Here is a 15,820-nt window from a genome sequence, read left to right as displayed (position 1 = left end):
CAGGATATGATTCAGCAACTTCAAACAAAACAGTTACTTTTTATGCAAAGCCGTTAAGCCACCCTACAACAATCCACAATTTAACACATAATGAGATGCAGCCTCCAGGATACGGTCTTAAAAACAATCATCAGGAGCAAACCATAGAGGAAAAGAAGAGCACACGCTCCCATTCTCCTCTCTGGCACTGCAGAGATATTAAATCAAGCACAGCCCAATAAAACCAACATCCAGACAGGTTTAAAAAAATAAAATCCCGTGGCCTGCCAGCTCTGTTACAGGACTCTCCATCAGGCTGAATTGTACATCGTGTAATAACAGACAGCACTAAACGAGTTGTCGGGCACTTCTGAAGAGCCCAAAGCTCAGGAGTGAACACAGGTCACAAGCTGATGGTACAACTCCTTTCTCAGGCTTCTCTCCTCTTGAAAACATGCCTGATCGGAACGTTAACTGGGCATGTATTTCAACAGCTGTAGTTACGTGGAGTAATTAAAGGAAAAATTGAAGCGTCTGTTTTGGAGAACCCTCCCTTCCACGCTTACCCTCTACTTCCTTCCTACATATGCTGCCTGCTTGCCTGGGAACACCTACACGTGGAGGGACTCGTAGAGAAAGAGGAGGGCATTTCAGCTGCAGGCGGTCCCATCTCAGAGGACGTGAGTGCTGTGTTTCCCAAAAAGGCAGGCTTTGCCCCAAAGAAGCGCACGGTACCATGCCAAGAAAGCAGGTTCCCAAAATACCAAGGTCCCACGGAAAATTAAGACAGGTACAGACCACAAGCCAGGCTCAACACATGCTGTGCACGTTTTCTCCCTGCAGAACAGCAGCTGCAGGTGGAGCCCCACCAAGCCCCGCACCTTGCGGTCCCTGAAGCCCGACCGTTTCTTCTTCTTCCCCTCTGCCTGAGCCTCCTCGCTGCCCGAGGTGACGGCCTTTCCACCCTCATCGCCGCTGCTCTCCTCCTCCTCAGGGTGCTTCGCCTTCTCACTCGGCTCCGTCCTCGTGTCGTGTTTCACTGAGGATGAGTCTTCGGCATAGGCTCTGTGGCAAGCAAAGAGAAAACAGCGGTTTAGGAAGCTGAGAGGGGTGATAAAGCTACAGAAACCTGCCCGGCTCTCCCTGAATGAAACCTGTTACAGTTCAGCGTGGATGACTGCAGAGGGAAAAAAAAAAAGCAATCTTCCTGGATTATTGAGTGCATTTCCCCACTCAGATCAGATTTCCCCCATGCACACTGAAAACCAGCCTAATAACCACAGCAACTTTTCTCTGTGCAAGAAAGTTTGAGCAATTCCCTCTACTGTACCCTCTCCCAAAAACCACACAGACTGAGATTGGGAAGGGGATTCAGTACTCCCTCCAGCTTTCAATTCCACTTTTCCCAACAAAAGACCTATATCAAAATGACAGAGAAGTGCTCCACCACGGCACTGCAGGGTTCAAACACAACAGGCTCTTTGTTTCAGCAATTTTTGGGGAATTTCTAACAGGTGGCACACTTTTATTTCCTTATCTCCCCCTTTTCCGGGACATCTCTAAATCCCAATGCTTCAGGATTTGCAACACCAAAACTGGGGTCACTTCTCCCCCGCCTGGGCACGTGGCTCAGCGGGCAGAGCAAAGGACCCCTTGCTGCTCTTCAGATACAAAAACCTTCAGCAACCATCCACAGCCTCAGACAAAACTTGCAGTTGCTCTGTCTGAGCAACTGGCAGAATAAGCAGCTAGCAGGGGGGTGGTTGAATTAAAAGCACCATCAACCCGTCAGCCAAACACCACAGCTTTCCTGCGTCCTATTGTAAGGCAGTTTCTGAGCAGACAGAGCTCAGCCATCACCAGCAGAGAATTTATCATCTCCAAGGATATGCTAACATGTCACAAAGCTAACTGACAAATTATTTCGCTCGCTAAAGGCCTCTGACAGCTCAGGCAATCATCCTGCCTTGCCTCTGACTTCAGCTAAGGTGCCTTCACTTCTGCATTCCTGGTGATTTATTTTGGGCCCGGCACAGCGTGCAGGGCTCCCGCTGCTCAGCAGCCTTCAGAAGAGGGCTGATGCTTTGTCCTCCCCCAGCTATGAACTTGGTTATTTACAACACAAAGTCAACGTGGGACTTTATTTGGGAAAACTGCCCTCAGAGAAAGCCAGAAGCTAAACCAGCTCCTTCAGTTATCCTACACATCACCAAGACAAACAGCTCAGACTACAGGATTAACTGCTAAGGGCCAGAACACCTACCGAAACATCTCCCTTTTTTCAGAGGCAGGATCCAAGCCTGGGCTCTCTGTGAGCACCCTGCAGTAAAGAAATTAACGCCCCAGAAGAGCCAGGCAGCTGATCCATCACTTGGAGCACCAAGTCCAGGCTGGCACTTCTCCTGAAGCCTTCCCTGGGAGTTTAATCAGCACTGGCACATCCTCGCCGAGCTGTGGTTTGGGCTGCCGGCAGTTTGCTCGAGGAAGCTGCTGCCAGCAGAGGCTAACACAGCAGCACTGACAAGGAAAGCCCTTCTGTGGGGGAGGCACCAGTCCCGAGGAACCCCACAAGAAAAGGTCCTGGGGACAGAAAAGCAGCAGCAAAGGTGGCTTGGCTACACAACCACGCTGCCCGGCATCAAACACGCTGGAGAGCAGCTGTCTCGGTGAAGATCTGCTCCTGCAGTGCTTGACTGACAGTCAGCAAACCAGGCAGGGACAGATCAAACTTCAGAACCAAGCGTTTCCAGCAAATCCTCCGCGTTCCTGCAGTTCATCATGCTGTCAAGCCCGTTGGCTGCTGTGGCACAGACGCAGGCTGTGTGAATACAGTTGGCTTTTTTCACCCCCTTTAGTTTATCCAGGTAATTAACTCTCCTCTGCAGACGGAACACCTTCCCACCACACAAGCAAAACGAGAGATGAGAACAAAAGCAGAATTCAGAGCCTACTTCACAAGCAAGGCTTGAAGCTGGATGTTTTTCCTCACCTCCAGGCCCAACGCCAAGCTCCTGGCTGAACGAACCACGGCAGGATCTGCTCTGCATGTACCACTACGTGTTTCACATCTGCACAATCACCCCTCTGTTCAAGTTCTTGGCTTCCATCACCAAGCAAAGGCTCTCCACGTCCATTTTAGGGAGAAGGGTTTTCCAGCCCTGCTCCCTCCCCGAGGCTGGTGTGCCTGCTCTTACAGCTTCTAGGCAAAAGGGAGAGGAAAAGAATAAAGACTCACTTCACTGCGTGCCAAGGTAAGCTGCCAGCCTCTCTCCACGAGGAACACCTGCCCTGGATCCGAGCTGCCATGCCTCAAACCTTCTGGTCTCCCCAGGTTTCTCCTCCATACTGATCCGAGCTGAAGGCAGAGAGTATTTCCCACCTACTTCCAACTCTCGTCTTTTAATCCTTGGAGAAAGCCAACAACGGAGCCTAGGACTGTGCTGATCCTCGCCAAAGAAAGCCACTTACCCCCCACAGCTGGCTGCTCTGCGCTCACTTCTCACTTTGCAAACTGGTCGTTGAGAGACCCAAACATGTTCAACCACAGGACACGCATCCACGAAGCATCCTGGGACTCATACCAGGGACTGCCTAAAGAGCCTACGATTTTACTCATTAAAGAAGTCACAATCCCTCACGTTAAGGTATTTTCCTTCGAGAGAGAAGCAGAACAGCGTGCTAAAATAACAAAGCTTTGTGCCAGAGATCACAGTGCTTAGTTATTCTAATCCTGAAGGCAGCAGCAAAGTATTTAACTACCAGATGCTATTTATTCTGAGAAGGAAACAGGGAATTATCAAGGACTTGGGCATCCGGGAGTCGTCTAACACCTTGCCATCGAACGAGAAGCAGGAGAGAGGAATCCTGACAGCTGTGTTTTTCGGTAGACTGGAGCTGCAATGCTCCGTGCATGTAAACACCTCTTCTGGAGACATCCCAGGGAGGTTTAAAGCCACGTAAAGCTTCAGGCTTTCATATTGAAATGCAAGAGAGCAAACTTGGTCTGGTCTGGAAAGAAGATGCACAATTACGCATCCTCCAAGGATGGGGAGGATGAACAAGGAGCTCTGTCTCAGCTCAGCTCGACCACAATCAGTGATCAGTCAGATATTAACCTAAAACGAAGATCCGCAGCTCAGGTTTTCTGTGAGAGGGACAAAGCCCCGAACTTTTCACTACCTTGCATCCATCCATCATTAACTCTCATAGAACTTGGCCCTGAAATAAGTCGCACAGAGAGTCCGTGGCCAGAGCTGTAAGGAAAGCACACCCAAATTAAGACAGATTCCAGAAACCGAGATAAAAACTTAGATGGAGGAGACAGCTGTGGTTACTAGCCACAGCCCAAAGCGGGTCCAAGAACATAAGGGAACAGCAGCAGAAACTGCGAGATGTGCACGGCCTCCTTCCACCCAGCCAGCAGCACGAACGTCCTGTGGAAAACTCTGAAGGTGCCTTCAAGGAAAAGCTGCACCAGCCAGAAAAAAACAGAGCAGGGCTGGTTCAGGGTCCAGAACACGCTGTGAGGAAAGCTGACCCGAGGAGGTCAGCGCGCTGTGAGAAAGCTGGAGGAGAGGAAGCTGAGATAAGCACAACAGACATACACCAGCTGCTGCGGGACTTCGCTTGGACCGGTGAGGACACAATGTGAAGCTGATTTGCTTCGGGACACGAGGGAAGAGACTTGGACCCAAGGGGAAGAGGGAGAAGCCTGTGTACACACAGGCTGATTAACGTGAGGACAGGGAGGCACTGAAATCAGCTGCTGGGGAGGATTTATTCCATCCCAGCTCTCTCCATCACCCAACTGCTAAAAATAGGTGAGACAGCTGCCTGCCAGGAGCAGGCAGGAGGCGCCCAGCCCTGCCTTGGCAGCAGGCTGGCTGATTCCTCACGCTCCCTCCCACTCCCCCCCGCCGCAGCCCAGTTTAGGCACTGGTAGCAGCACGCAGGGGCAGAGGGACAGGACAGGACACGAGGACACCTCTGCTCCGAGCCCCTTGGAGGGGACTGCTCTGAAGAAAGCAAACCTGAACCATTTTAGGTCAGTCTTCCCAGCTAACTCGGCTCACACAGGCCAACATCACTCCTTAGGGAGCAGATCTCCCCTCGTGTTTGCTCCTGGGCGTGCAGATGGTGCAACGTGGTCCAGCAAGGCAAGACAATTCTGCAAAGCTGCAAGGCTGGCAGAGACAGCAAGCAGCACGAGCTGGGGTGACCACGAGGGCTCAGTACGATCAGAGCTGGCATCCCATTCTCCATCCCTGGCCCTCCCTAAAGACAGCAAGCTTGTCACCCTGCAGCCACCAGCCTCTGCTTTCAAGAAAAATAATACCTTAGGTGGGAAGGTAAGGGAGGACAGCTCCAGTTCTGCCAAGTTTTCCAGGTGCCCTCATAAACACAAAGCAGTGCACTCGAGGCTTGCACAAACCTGGCTTTTAGAGCTCAGACTGAGCCAGATGAAGAGACAAGTGAGACTTGGAAGGACAACCGCCAGCTGCTGAGATGGGTTTGTTGGATATCCAAAGCTGCTACCCAAGGGTGAGAGGATGCCAAGACTAGGAAAAGATACAAGCGAAAAAAACAAAACTTCAGTTCTTGAAAAAGCAGCCCCCGTAGAAATAGGGAAAGAAAAGACACAGGAAGGCTGTGCTCCACAGGAACTCCAAGCTAGACACCGTGCAGGACTGGTAAGGGCCACAAAAACCCAAGCAGGAAGCAACGACCAGCAGAGCACGGGCCTTTTATTGCCAGAGTTAGCAAAAGCAACAAGGAACGCGTAATAAATCAAGACGGTTTGCTGGGTTATTGGAAGTGACAGAGCTAAACAAACAAAGGAAGTGTTCACTCGGAAATATCATGGCTTATATTCTGTACGTCCTCACCTCCAGAGAGATCCCAGAGGCTCTCTCCGCTTCACTATATTGCACAGCAACACTACAGACACCTATTTTTGCACCTCACTTTTAGTCACTGCTGAAATCTTTTGCAAAAATACGAAGCTCAGTTTTAATAAAAGTTGGCTGCCAGCTCGTGCCCGGCTGTTGTTGGCGTTCAGTCATCCTCTCCTCTTTCCAGGTATTAATAACACCAAGTTAACGGGGCTGCTGGTGTAACGACAGGCCTGCTAGACTTTGTAATTAAAGGAGGGTAAAGAAGAATTTAGTGACAAGGGCATCCAGAAAAGATGCCTTATGCTAAATAACAACATTAATAAATGTCATTTCTGGATGAGATTACCACTGCTCTTGATAACCACAGTAACGTTCATGCCATAAATGCAAGTTCCCATATGGCATTCCTCTTGCTACCGAGTGTTACTGTGATTAATAAAGCAGGGCAACAAAAACCAACATGACACAGCCAAACAATTACAAACTGGGAATCCAAACACAAGCGTTTGATCATCAACGAGTGGCTGAGCTTCTCCCAAGCCCTGACAAGGCCAAATTCCTGGCCGTATGCCACCTTTTATTAATGACCTAGAGGATAAAGTCCCGATATTAAACATTGCTCCTGTACAGCACCAGCGCAGCCCCTCCTAGGTCACTGATCAGCCTCCTCAGCATCTTTTTTTTTTTTTTTTTTAAATCTTACCCAATCAAAAGCCACAAATTAAATATTTATCGGGGCAGAAATAACAAATATTTAGCTTTTTTTTTTTTCTCTCCCAGAGTCAGAGCTCTTACTTCTCACGGGCTACCAAAATGCAGATGAAGTAAACTCATCGTAGCTCCTTGACAGCAGAGTTTCTCTGCAGACAGACAAGTCGGGTTGCTATAACGATGCAAAATGTCAACACAAGCTGATTAAACTCAAGCACGTTATTTTCCATCAAGCTTAATGAGCCTGCATTACTAATTAAGCATCATGAAGAAGTTTTAAGCAAGACTGACCCCACAGCACCTGGCTGGCAATACAGAACGTGAATTCTCATCAGCTCCTGGTTCTGATGGTGCAGCCCCAAGGAGCAAATCCATGGGGAAAACCAGGAAAAACACTTCAAGAATCTGATTAACTGCAAGGTGGAGCTATTTAAATGCAGGGAATCTTCCTTTGGGTACCTAAAGGAGTGTGAAATCTTTCACTGACCTACTAAGAAAAGGGATGAGGGCCACGAGATCCCCCGCTGAGGATACCGAGACCCCTCCAGGTTGCTTCATCCTCTTGCTCTTGGCTGAAAGCAGACAGCAGGGGAAGACCACAGGAGGTCAGACAGAGGGGGCTACCAGCTTCCAGGCCGTGCCGTTACCCGCTACGTCTCTGTTAATAACAATTCAGCTCCTCTGCTGCTGCACAAATCTTTGCAGAGCACTTCATAGCATTGCTCCCTTCCCAGGCAGCACCTCTCGCAAAGCCCTGACCGCTGGAGCAGGCTGGAGGCAGACGGGCCGTGTCACATCAGACACAGCTTCCTCGGCCTCACCAGCCTTTTGTTCCCTTCAGCTGGCCCCAGGAGCAGCACCACGCCATCCCATACGTGGTCTAGACACCAAATAAAGAGCTTATAGCTTCTACCAGCAAGTCTCAGCCGCAGCCAACTGCAGGAGACTGCTGAAGTTTGCCAAAGGAAAAGATAAATAAATAACAAACCCCAAGGTTAGGCTGACTTCTCTTCTAAAGCCTCCATTCCCAAGCAATGTGCCCAGCCCCAGCTTTTCTTGCTGCTTCCCCCCGGTGAGCAGGCGTTTCCAGGTCTCCAGTCTAAAGGGGGGGAGGCAGCAGGTGGGGCCGTGGCCACCAGAGGGCACCCAGATTGCTTAAAAAAGATTTCAAAGCGCGATTTCGGGTGGCATGAAAGACCTTGGGTTCCCATTATGTTATGAGACAGGATTCAAAGCGTGGTCCTGTAGGAGAAGCGAAGTCCCAAGGCAGTTCGGGGAGAAGCTTCTTGCACTGCCAGCAGGCTTCTCTGCACAAAGCCCAGAGCTGTTTCGCGATGCAAGCTTTAAATAAGCTGCTGTGAACGTGCTCATGCCCTGATCCAACTCCCCGGCCGCGTGCTCAGGACAATACCTGTGCTCCAAGCTTCGTGGTTCAGCTGAGGTCACTCCCCGCGGAGCAGTTCAGATGTTTTCCTAATTGACTCCAGCTCTGACTTTGGCTCGTTCCCCAGCATCAGATTCTTTCCTTTCCCCTGATTCTCATGGGTAAAAATAATACGAAGCCAAGAGCCACCAGGAAGGACACGGTGCTCTTTCAACACGCCACTCATAGATCAATGTGGCTTCCAGCCTGAAAGGAAAATCCTCAGCACAGCAGCCCCAAGGATAGTCCCTTCATTCTGCCACCTCTCCCAATGAGAATTAAAAAATGGGGCAGAGCTCAAAATATAAATAGCCTAAAGTGGGTATTATCTGTTCCCCCCCATCTTCTCTCCTGCACCATGTCGAGTAGCTCCTGATCCAGCTATAAACCAGGTCCCTCTCCTCTCGATGATGAGTTGTGGTATCCTTTGTTTTGCTAGAACAACAAAAGTCAGTCTCAGCTGGCGTAACTTCTTTCCAGCAATTCTGCCATTAAAAATGTATTCTAAGCAAATTATTCTGAAGTCCCCGCAACTCTGCTGGAAAAAAAGCAATGCATTCTTAAACAGTTTGCTAAGGGCTGACCTAAGCTTCAAAATTAATTCCAGAAGTACCAAGACAAAACCCACGCGAGGAAGACAAAAAGCTGGGAAGGTCAGCAAAGCAAGGAGGAGGAATGGGTATCCCCTACGCAGAGACTTCCAGGAAACAACTGGAGAACTGATATGGGATAACTCAAGGAGAACAGGGTGGAGGAAGAAGGGAGGAAGGAATGGTGAGGATGAAATGAATTTTCAACCTATTTCAGCCAGCACCAAAACAGCTCAACTTGCCAACAAGGAGCAGAACCTGAAAAACAAGAGCTTACAGCAGCGTGAGGATGTACCTTCACAGCTGGGAGGCAGGTAGCTCGCACTTGGTTGCTTCAACTTATGCACAGGATGGGGGAAAGAACCAGAAGAGCATGGAGCAAAACCAGGGGGATGCGTTAAACAAACACTCTGGGAAGCAAAGGATCTCACTGCTGAAGTTCCAGGGCAACGCAGTGCCGTACCCTCACCACCAATTCGTTTGGAGAAGGAGAAGAAAGAAAGCACGGCTAAATACTTCCAGTCAATGAGGAACAGCACTGGTAACACCGCTTGCAGAGATCCCTCTGCATCCCCAGAAGGTGCCTTCGCTCGTTCCTGTCACTCAGTAGTGGGTTGATCGGAGTGACAAGCTTCAGCACCAAAATCCCAACCTCAGCACTTGCAGATGCCCATGAATTCAGTCAGCACGGCTCACGAGAGGAAGATCTGTGGCCATTTAATAACACGCCAAATGGGTATTTGGACCTTGAAATAGAAGATACAAGTTGTACAAGAGCACCACTAATATCCTCTTACAAACATCGAGCGTGCCACAAACTGCAAGGCTCAGTAGCTCCCATACATTAATGCCTTCCTCAGATCAGCCAGTGACTGCACCAAGACTTATTCCCATTAATTCAGTTCATTATGCTAATGCCCAGATGCTTAATTGCTTCTGTTGCCAACTGGCAATCCGTTGGGTCTAAGTTATTGCTTAGAAAGGGTAAACTTCATTAGTCTTCCAAGCGTAGTTATTTGCACTGCTGGGCTATGCTTCACCACGGCCGAGCCGAGCAGCACTGGCCGCTCGTGTTGATATTTAGGTGAGATGTTTACCACGGAAAGCAGCTGCAAGAGCTCCTGGAGGACAGCAAGCCCCACGCTTGCAGCAGACAGCTACAGAGAAAGCCACACACTGCGTGCCTGGGCTGACACAGATCAAATACGGAGATCCCAGCAAGCCAGGGGGACACAGAAGTCTCTGTCTTCATAGCACGGCAAGTTCAGGTACAGGCACCGCCTTATTAATCCCTTTTTGCAAGGTTCCTCACCACCAGAAGTACGAGAAATGTTTTTGAAGCAGGAAGCTGTGGCTTCTTCCCGTTCTGATCAGTCGCAGCGCCGCTTCCCACAGGTCAGCAGGGCAGTGTTAGGGCACTGACACGCTGCTCCATGCAGAGGAGCAAAAAGAACAAGTCAGAGAGCATCTTTCCTGTATTACTGCTCTTCTCTAGTGCTGCATTACCTCCTAATAACCTAGTCCAAGAAGTGTAAGATTCTCAACTGCTTCTTGATTTAGCCTATGTCTAATGCTTTAGCTCAGAAAAAGAATAAAGGAAAGCAAAAAGAGGGAGGCATCCCACAAAAGTGTCATCTTAAAGAAAACTCCCTGATAGCCTGCAGAGGAGCATCACTTAGCACCTTCCTCACTCAAAGGGCAAGGAAGCACCCAGCTGCATTAAGGGACCAGCCCAGGCTACGCAGAATATTAGCAAGCACACGCTCCTCATTAGCGTCACCTACCATCAGAGGGATTTTTTTCAGAGGGAATTTCAGAGTTTCTTCTTTGTGATGCTAAGAGAGCCACGCTTAGGAAAAGCCTGGGGAAGCCCTCAGGAGGCAAGCTGTGCTGCAGAGAGGTTTCACAACAAAAGCTCAGTTGCTTAACTACCTGAAGGAAAACCAACGTCACCTCTGTCTAGCAGACTAACTGCACCAACCCACCTGGTTACACAAAGATCCTCCCTAACCTGCCCCTCTTTTACATACCAATTCAGTGTTTAATAAATCATAATCCCTCGTTAATGTAAACACGGGCAAGCAAACAGATGGATGCGTGTTTTGCTCTGTAGTTTATAAATAACATTTTCACTGACATTTGGCTTATTTAATCCCTGTGCCCCAGCTGGATGTATTATGAATTTGCCTTTTATAACTAATTCATTATACTTACCCCTTACCGTAATATCCCAGGATATCATTATAAGTGCTTTGTATTCACCTGTGCTTTGTTCTTAATCTCTAGTGATCACCTCGATTTATATTGTGGAAGAAAGAAAACAGAGATTCTCATCTCCCATTTATTTAAAGTGTTAAAATGCTTATTTGAAAGTCTGGTGAGAAGTCCTATGGGTGCCAATAGGAAGTGTTTTCTACATGTATACCAAGCATCAGTTTCGTTCTTATTTAACAGCTGTATGTTGAGTAATTAAATGAATACCGTGTGCCTGGACGTACTTCTGTTTTACAATCACAGGCATTGTGGGTTTACTTCATAGCTCAAAGAAGATCTTCAAAGTCCATGCAAATCTGCTCAGCGGTTTACAAATTCATAAAAAAAAAAAAAAAAAAAAGCAAAGAAAGATAAAAAATCAGAGTAAGTCGCTGCAGACTGATCAGGACTCGGGAGATCACAGACCACGCCACTGCAAAGACGCTGCCTGTCTGCTTGATCTGATTTTATCGGCGCTCTCACCTGCACAAGGTCGCGCCTGGTCACAGCTCCCAGGGCCCTGAGGAGCAGCCAAGTACTCCCGGAGCTAAGATCACTCCTGCAGATTACCCAGCCCTAGGTAACAACTCAGCTGTTTCCAGAAGCAGGGGTGAAGCTGCTGCAGGAGGGAGATGCCACCTCAGTGTCTTTGGGAGAGCCTGAGCCAGGACGTTACGCCCTACCTACCTGATGATCACACAGAGGATGCTTCAAGCAGAAAACCTGCTCGATTCCCTGCCTGCAAAGGGCATTATTTTGGCCACCACCACAGAGGCATTCAGCCTCCACGCTGCGCATTCAGGTCCTGCAGATAAGGATGCACGAGGTAACTGTGGATTACTTGTAAAATGTAGCATAAGCTGATGCTGCTGGATCGCAGCGCTCTCCTTGATCCAAGCAGCTCTTAAAAGGCAACATCACTGTTGAAAACTCTAGGAACGGCCAGAGCAATTAACAATTAGCATCTTCTTCCCATTACATTAAAACTAGAGCTTTCTGGCCAAAGAGGCTCGCAGAGAGCCAACAAACCACCTAACACTGGAATGAAACGAGGTGGGTTTTCAGCAATGACTTCACTTGCAGGCTCTAATTACAGCCAGGAACTCAAGTGGCATGGCTGGTGCCACGCTGCTTTCAAGTTTTGAGACAGGTGAAGAGTCCTTGATTTACTTCAGATGTGGCATGGGCCCAGGGTTCAGCGAGGGGCATCGCAGGCAGGCACAGAGCTCACCGTTCTCCTTGCAGCTATGAAACCAAGCTTTGAGCTTCATCAGTAGGCACACCCAGACCATCCTTTTAAAAACCACAAGTCTTGCTTAGAGCTACCTTACCAGTAAAGGATGGACCATCCCCTTCGGCTCTCCCCCTTGCTGTTTTATTTGTGAAGCAGCCCGCAGAAATATAAAGAAAAGCAGTGTAGCATCCCCTGGCCCAGCACACCGCCCTTCGCAGCCCTGCCAGCAGCTGAAAGCACTGCGTTGTCACCCAGCTTGGCTGAGGCAACTGATTTGTTTGCACAGCACCACAGACCCAGGCAGCATCACCAGGCAGGAAGAAGCCTGGCAGCAGACCCCACCAAGGGCAAACAGCCTGCATGGGAGACTGCTACAGAAGGAAGCTCTGCAGCCCTGAGCTTTGTTTTATCTCTCTGACCACTCAGAAGAGCAAGAAGCTTCGCAGAGGGTCACCAGCAGCACATCCTGTTCCTTCCATGCAGCAGATGCAGAACCAGCAGCAACACTTCACAAAGTCTCCTGCAGATCTGAAGCCTGCCTGCAGGCACTTACCACAGGACCTAGAGCTGCAGGAAGCCCGAGGCAAGAAATGAGAGAAACGTTACCTCTGCCAAAGGAGCCTGGCGCTTGCTGTCACCGCCGTCGTCCCTATGAAAGCCGCCACCACGAGCCTCCGCCTGGTCCTGGGGTGCTGTGCTGCCCCGTGGTAACGCCGCGAAACAGCAGCCAGCCCTGCTGCCACAGGAAGAAATCGCAGACGAAACATCCTGTCGAGCAAGAACAATGCATTATTAAAGGAACAAACAGCTTCCAGCAGCCCACTCTCACGCTGACCCTGGCCTGGAAGGATGCTAGCACCCAACCAGCAGTCCGAGTTTTCCTGAAACGGGAAAAATGGCAGAAAATAACTGTCACAGCTGACCATTAGCTGCTCAGAAATAGGGGTGTGACCTGCCTAATAAGCAGCAAATTAGAAGTATTGCATCTTGGCACACACCTGGCTAACACACCTTGCTGTCACATCCTACTTAGCTGCCCTTACAGCATTGTTTGAATTCCTCTTCAACCTTTCCCCATCCGATTTCATCAGGAGGAAATACTTGTATGCCCCTGTTCAACTGCCAGGGCACAGAAGATCTTGAAAGCAACCACACCAAATGAGTAATGGCCATTTGCCAGAGGGAAAGACAGACGGATTTTAGAAAGCAAGTTAAACCAAATAACAAGCAAACCAACCCGGTAGGAAAAACCTCATTCATTTTAAGCTTCCCCAAGAAAACCCTACTGTTCTTAAACCACTTTTTTTTTTTTTTTTTTTTAGCTAGCCTGCAGCAAAACATTTATATTCAACTTTAAGTAGCAGGCAACTTTCAAAATGTCAGAGCTCATAAAATACAATCTGTACCCTGTTACACACACAACACTTCGGAGACGAATGAAAAACCAGACCCACAAATCTAAACATTATTACAATGGAGAAATCCGAGCTGCAGAAATGTGACCTGGTAACACACCCGAGCTATAGGAGCCGAAGCAATTTTTGCTAGCTCGCAAAATTGAAGGCTGAGGGCAAATGTTCACTTTAAAAAGGAAAGCTGCCCTTTTTTTTCTGGTTGTTTGGGGAAAAAAAGGATTTACTTTAAACAGATGCAAATTCAGTCTTCTGATCACAGGGGTCAACCCATGCACGACAAAGCATGGAAAGGCCTTGATGTAAGAAAAAGTTGCGAGCAGAATTTTGGAAGAATTCCCAGGGCCAGCGAAAACACCAGAAATGGAAAGCGGTGGCCTGATTATTTTTTTTTTTTCCACCTTCATTACCCATTCTTGCTGTTCTGCTCAAACATTGCCAGGCAGTGAATAAATAGGCACGGAAGACAAAAATGAAGTTACAACTGGTGGTTTCTACCTGCTTGTGCAACGCAATGCCAGCAGAGATGCACCCTGCTCCCCTGTCCGTGCTGTCCCGGCCCAGCTCTGCCTCTCTGAGCAGCACGGAGTTTGTATTCCTCTGGGCACACGTTAATGACTAAGCCTGCAGTCAGCATCACCGTTTTGTTGATTCCTTTAAAAATAAATAGGCTTAAAATCAAAGTTTTAATGGAATTCAGCAAGCCAGCAGTGCCTGTTCTCCAATCCTCTCCAGCTCGGAACAATAGAAGATTTTGTTATGAAAACCAGCTCTTGTTTCAAATTATTTCCATCCTACACAAACCTGACGTTCCCGTCTCTTCTCCAGGGATGAATTTGTTACATACGCAGAGAAAAATCTGTGAGTGTTATTTTCACAGAGGAGCTAATGTGGCCCTCACTCGAGTTCCCCTTCCTAATTACAGCTCCACATGCACAAGACGTAACGGAGAAGGGAAGCGCTGCCAGGATCATTTCATCAGTCAAAACGAGAAACCGAGCCCCACGGTGCTGACTCTTTAGCTGTAAAAGATTTTACAAGCTTTCAGCCTGGTGGCTTTCATATTGCATAAATGCACTGAGCCCCAAGAAACCCTAAATTACCCGCTTTGTCCAAGTTATCCCCAACTCCTGGCGCTGGGATATTCACCCAGACAGGGCCCACGTGGTAGCAGCTGCCTGGGACTTGCAGCAGACAGCTTCCCTAACAACTCCAAAATGAAGAATATACTTAACATAGATCAAAAAAGCACTTGGGAGGCTGAGTTTTCCACACTTCCCATCTATAATTTTACAAAGTCTCAATTTTTTTTATCATGATCGCCATCCTATTAGGTAGGTTTTGTTAAAACCTCCTGGCATTTAAGACAAGATCACTCAAAAGCAGGTGAGAACTTCCCAAGAGGTTGAAAATAAGCATCTTGCCCTACAGCAGCCAGAAGTTTAACACCACGATCTCCAGTGGGGTGAGGACTAGAACTGGGATAAAGAACAAAGCTCCCAAGAACTGACATGGTTACAGCTTGCTGTAGGAAACGGACCCACAGTTTTTGCATGGTTTAATACAAGAAATTATTATTATTATTTTTTTTTTGTATAGAGTAGCTCAGAAAAGCCTTAACCTGAGAGCAGTAAAAACTGGCACCAAACAAGTTTTCTTGATGTGCTAGCAGCCTGTTCAGATTACTGCTACAATCAGGCCATTTGGGATCTACAGGTAGGTCATTTTTTTGTTTGTTGGTGACTTCATTCAATACGCCTCAAAGCTCCCTCCTCAGAGCCACTCCCAAGCACCCCAAACCAACCCAGCCAACAAAACCACCACACCCCAGAGCCAGAAACGGATTTCCCTTGCTGAGAGACCTGACAAAGCACCTCGGTCTCTGGCTGTCCCCACGCACATCACTGCAGCTAACGGGTTTCTGCCCCAGCTCCAGCGGAGTGAATCCTCTTGTATTTGTCACGTAACACGACATGTGCTGGCATCTGAAATTCAGGAAACCCACAAACCCGCTAGAAAAGCACCGCTTCCGAGCCCAGATACAACGGGCACCGTTCAAGCGGACGACATGCAAATAGCTTTAAAAAAAGAAATGCAAATTATTTCAACAGCTATATGCGTTCCTGCTGAACGCGGATGTTTTATTTTCCATAAACAACCCCCTCTCCATCAGCATGTTTCGCAAGGAAACTCAGGCTCTCTGCTTTCCCCCTCATGCCACGTCTAGAGCATCAGGAGTCCAGGATGTCTGCCTGCAGGATCTCAGCTCTCTCTGTTTTTTATATATGTACCAAAAAGAACAAAGAGACTTGCTGCTGCTTTTC

At 48.5% G+C, this 15,820-nt stretch overlaps 1 protein-coding gene across 5 annotated transcripts in view; it reads right to left on the bottom strand.

Annotated features, from left to right (window-relative positions):
• The window catches only part of MICU1 (mitochondrial calcium uptake 1), an 80,747-nt gene that overhangs the window by 55,447 nt on the left and 9,480 nt on the right, over positions 1-15,820 (bottom strand). For 4 of the 5 annotated variants that reach the window (XM_038181198.2, XM_027460227.3, XM_027460231.3 and 1 more), the window contains 2 exons: positions 12,691-12,852; positions 861-1,044 (listed from right to left, as the gene is read on the bottom strand). In XM_038181198.2, the coding sequence (XP_038037126.1) occupies positions 861-1,044; positions 12,691-12,851 (345 nt within the window). In that variant the 5' untranslated portion in view covers position 12,852. Of the gene's footprint in view, positions 1-860; positions 1,045-12,690; positions 12,853-15,820 lie in introns of those variants that run through there. The other variant, XM_038181200.2, reaches the window with a different exon arrangement.

This window comes from Anas platyrhynchos, chromosome 6, assembly GCF_047663525.1.
Source record: "Anas platyrhynchos isolate ZD024472 breed Pekin duck chromosome 6, IASCAAS_PekinDuck_T2T, whole genome shotgun sequence".
Taxonomy (NCBI): Eukaryota; Metazoa; Chordata; class Aves; order Anseriformes; family Anatidae; genus Anas; species Anas platyrhynchos.
The sequence above is the reverse complement of the archived record's forward strand: the minus strand, read 5'-3'. Positions and strand labels throughout refer to the sequence as shown.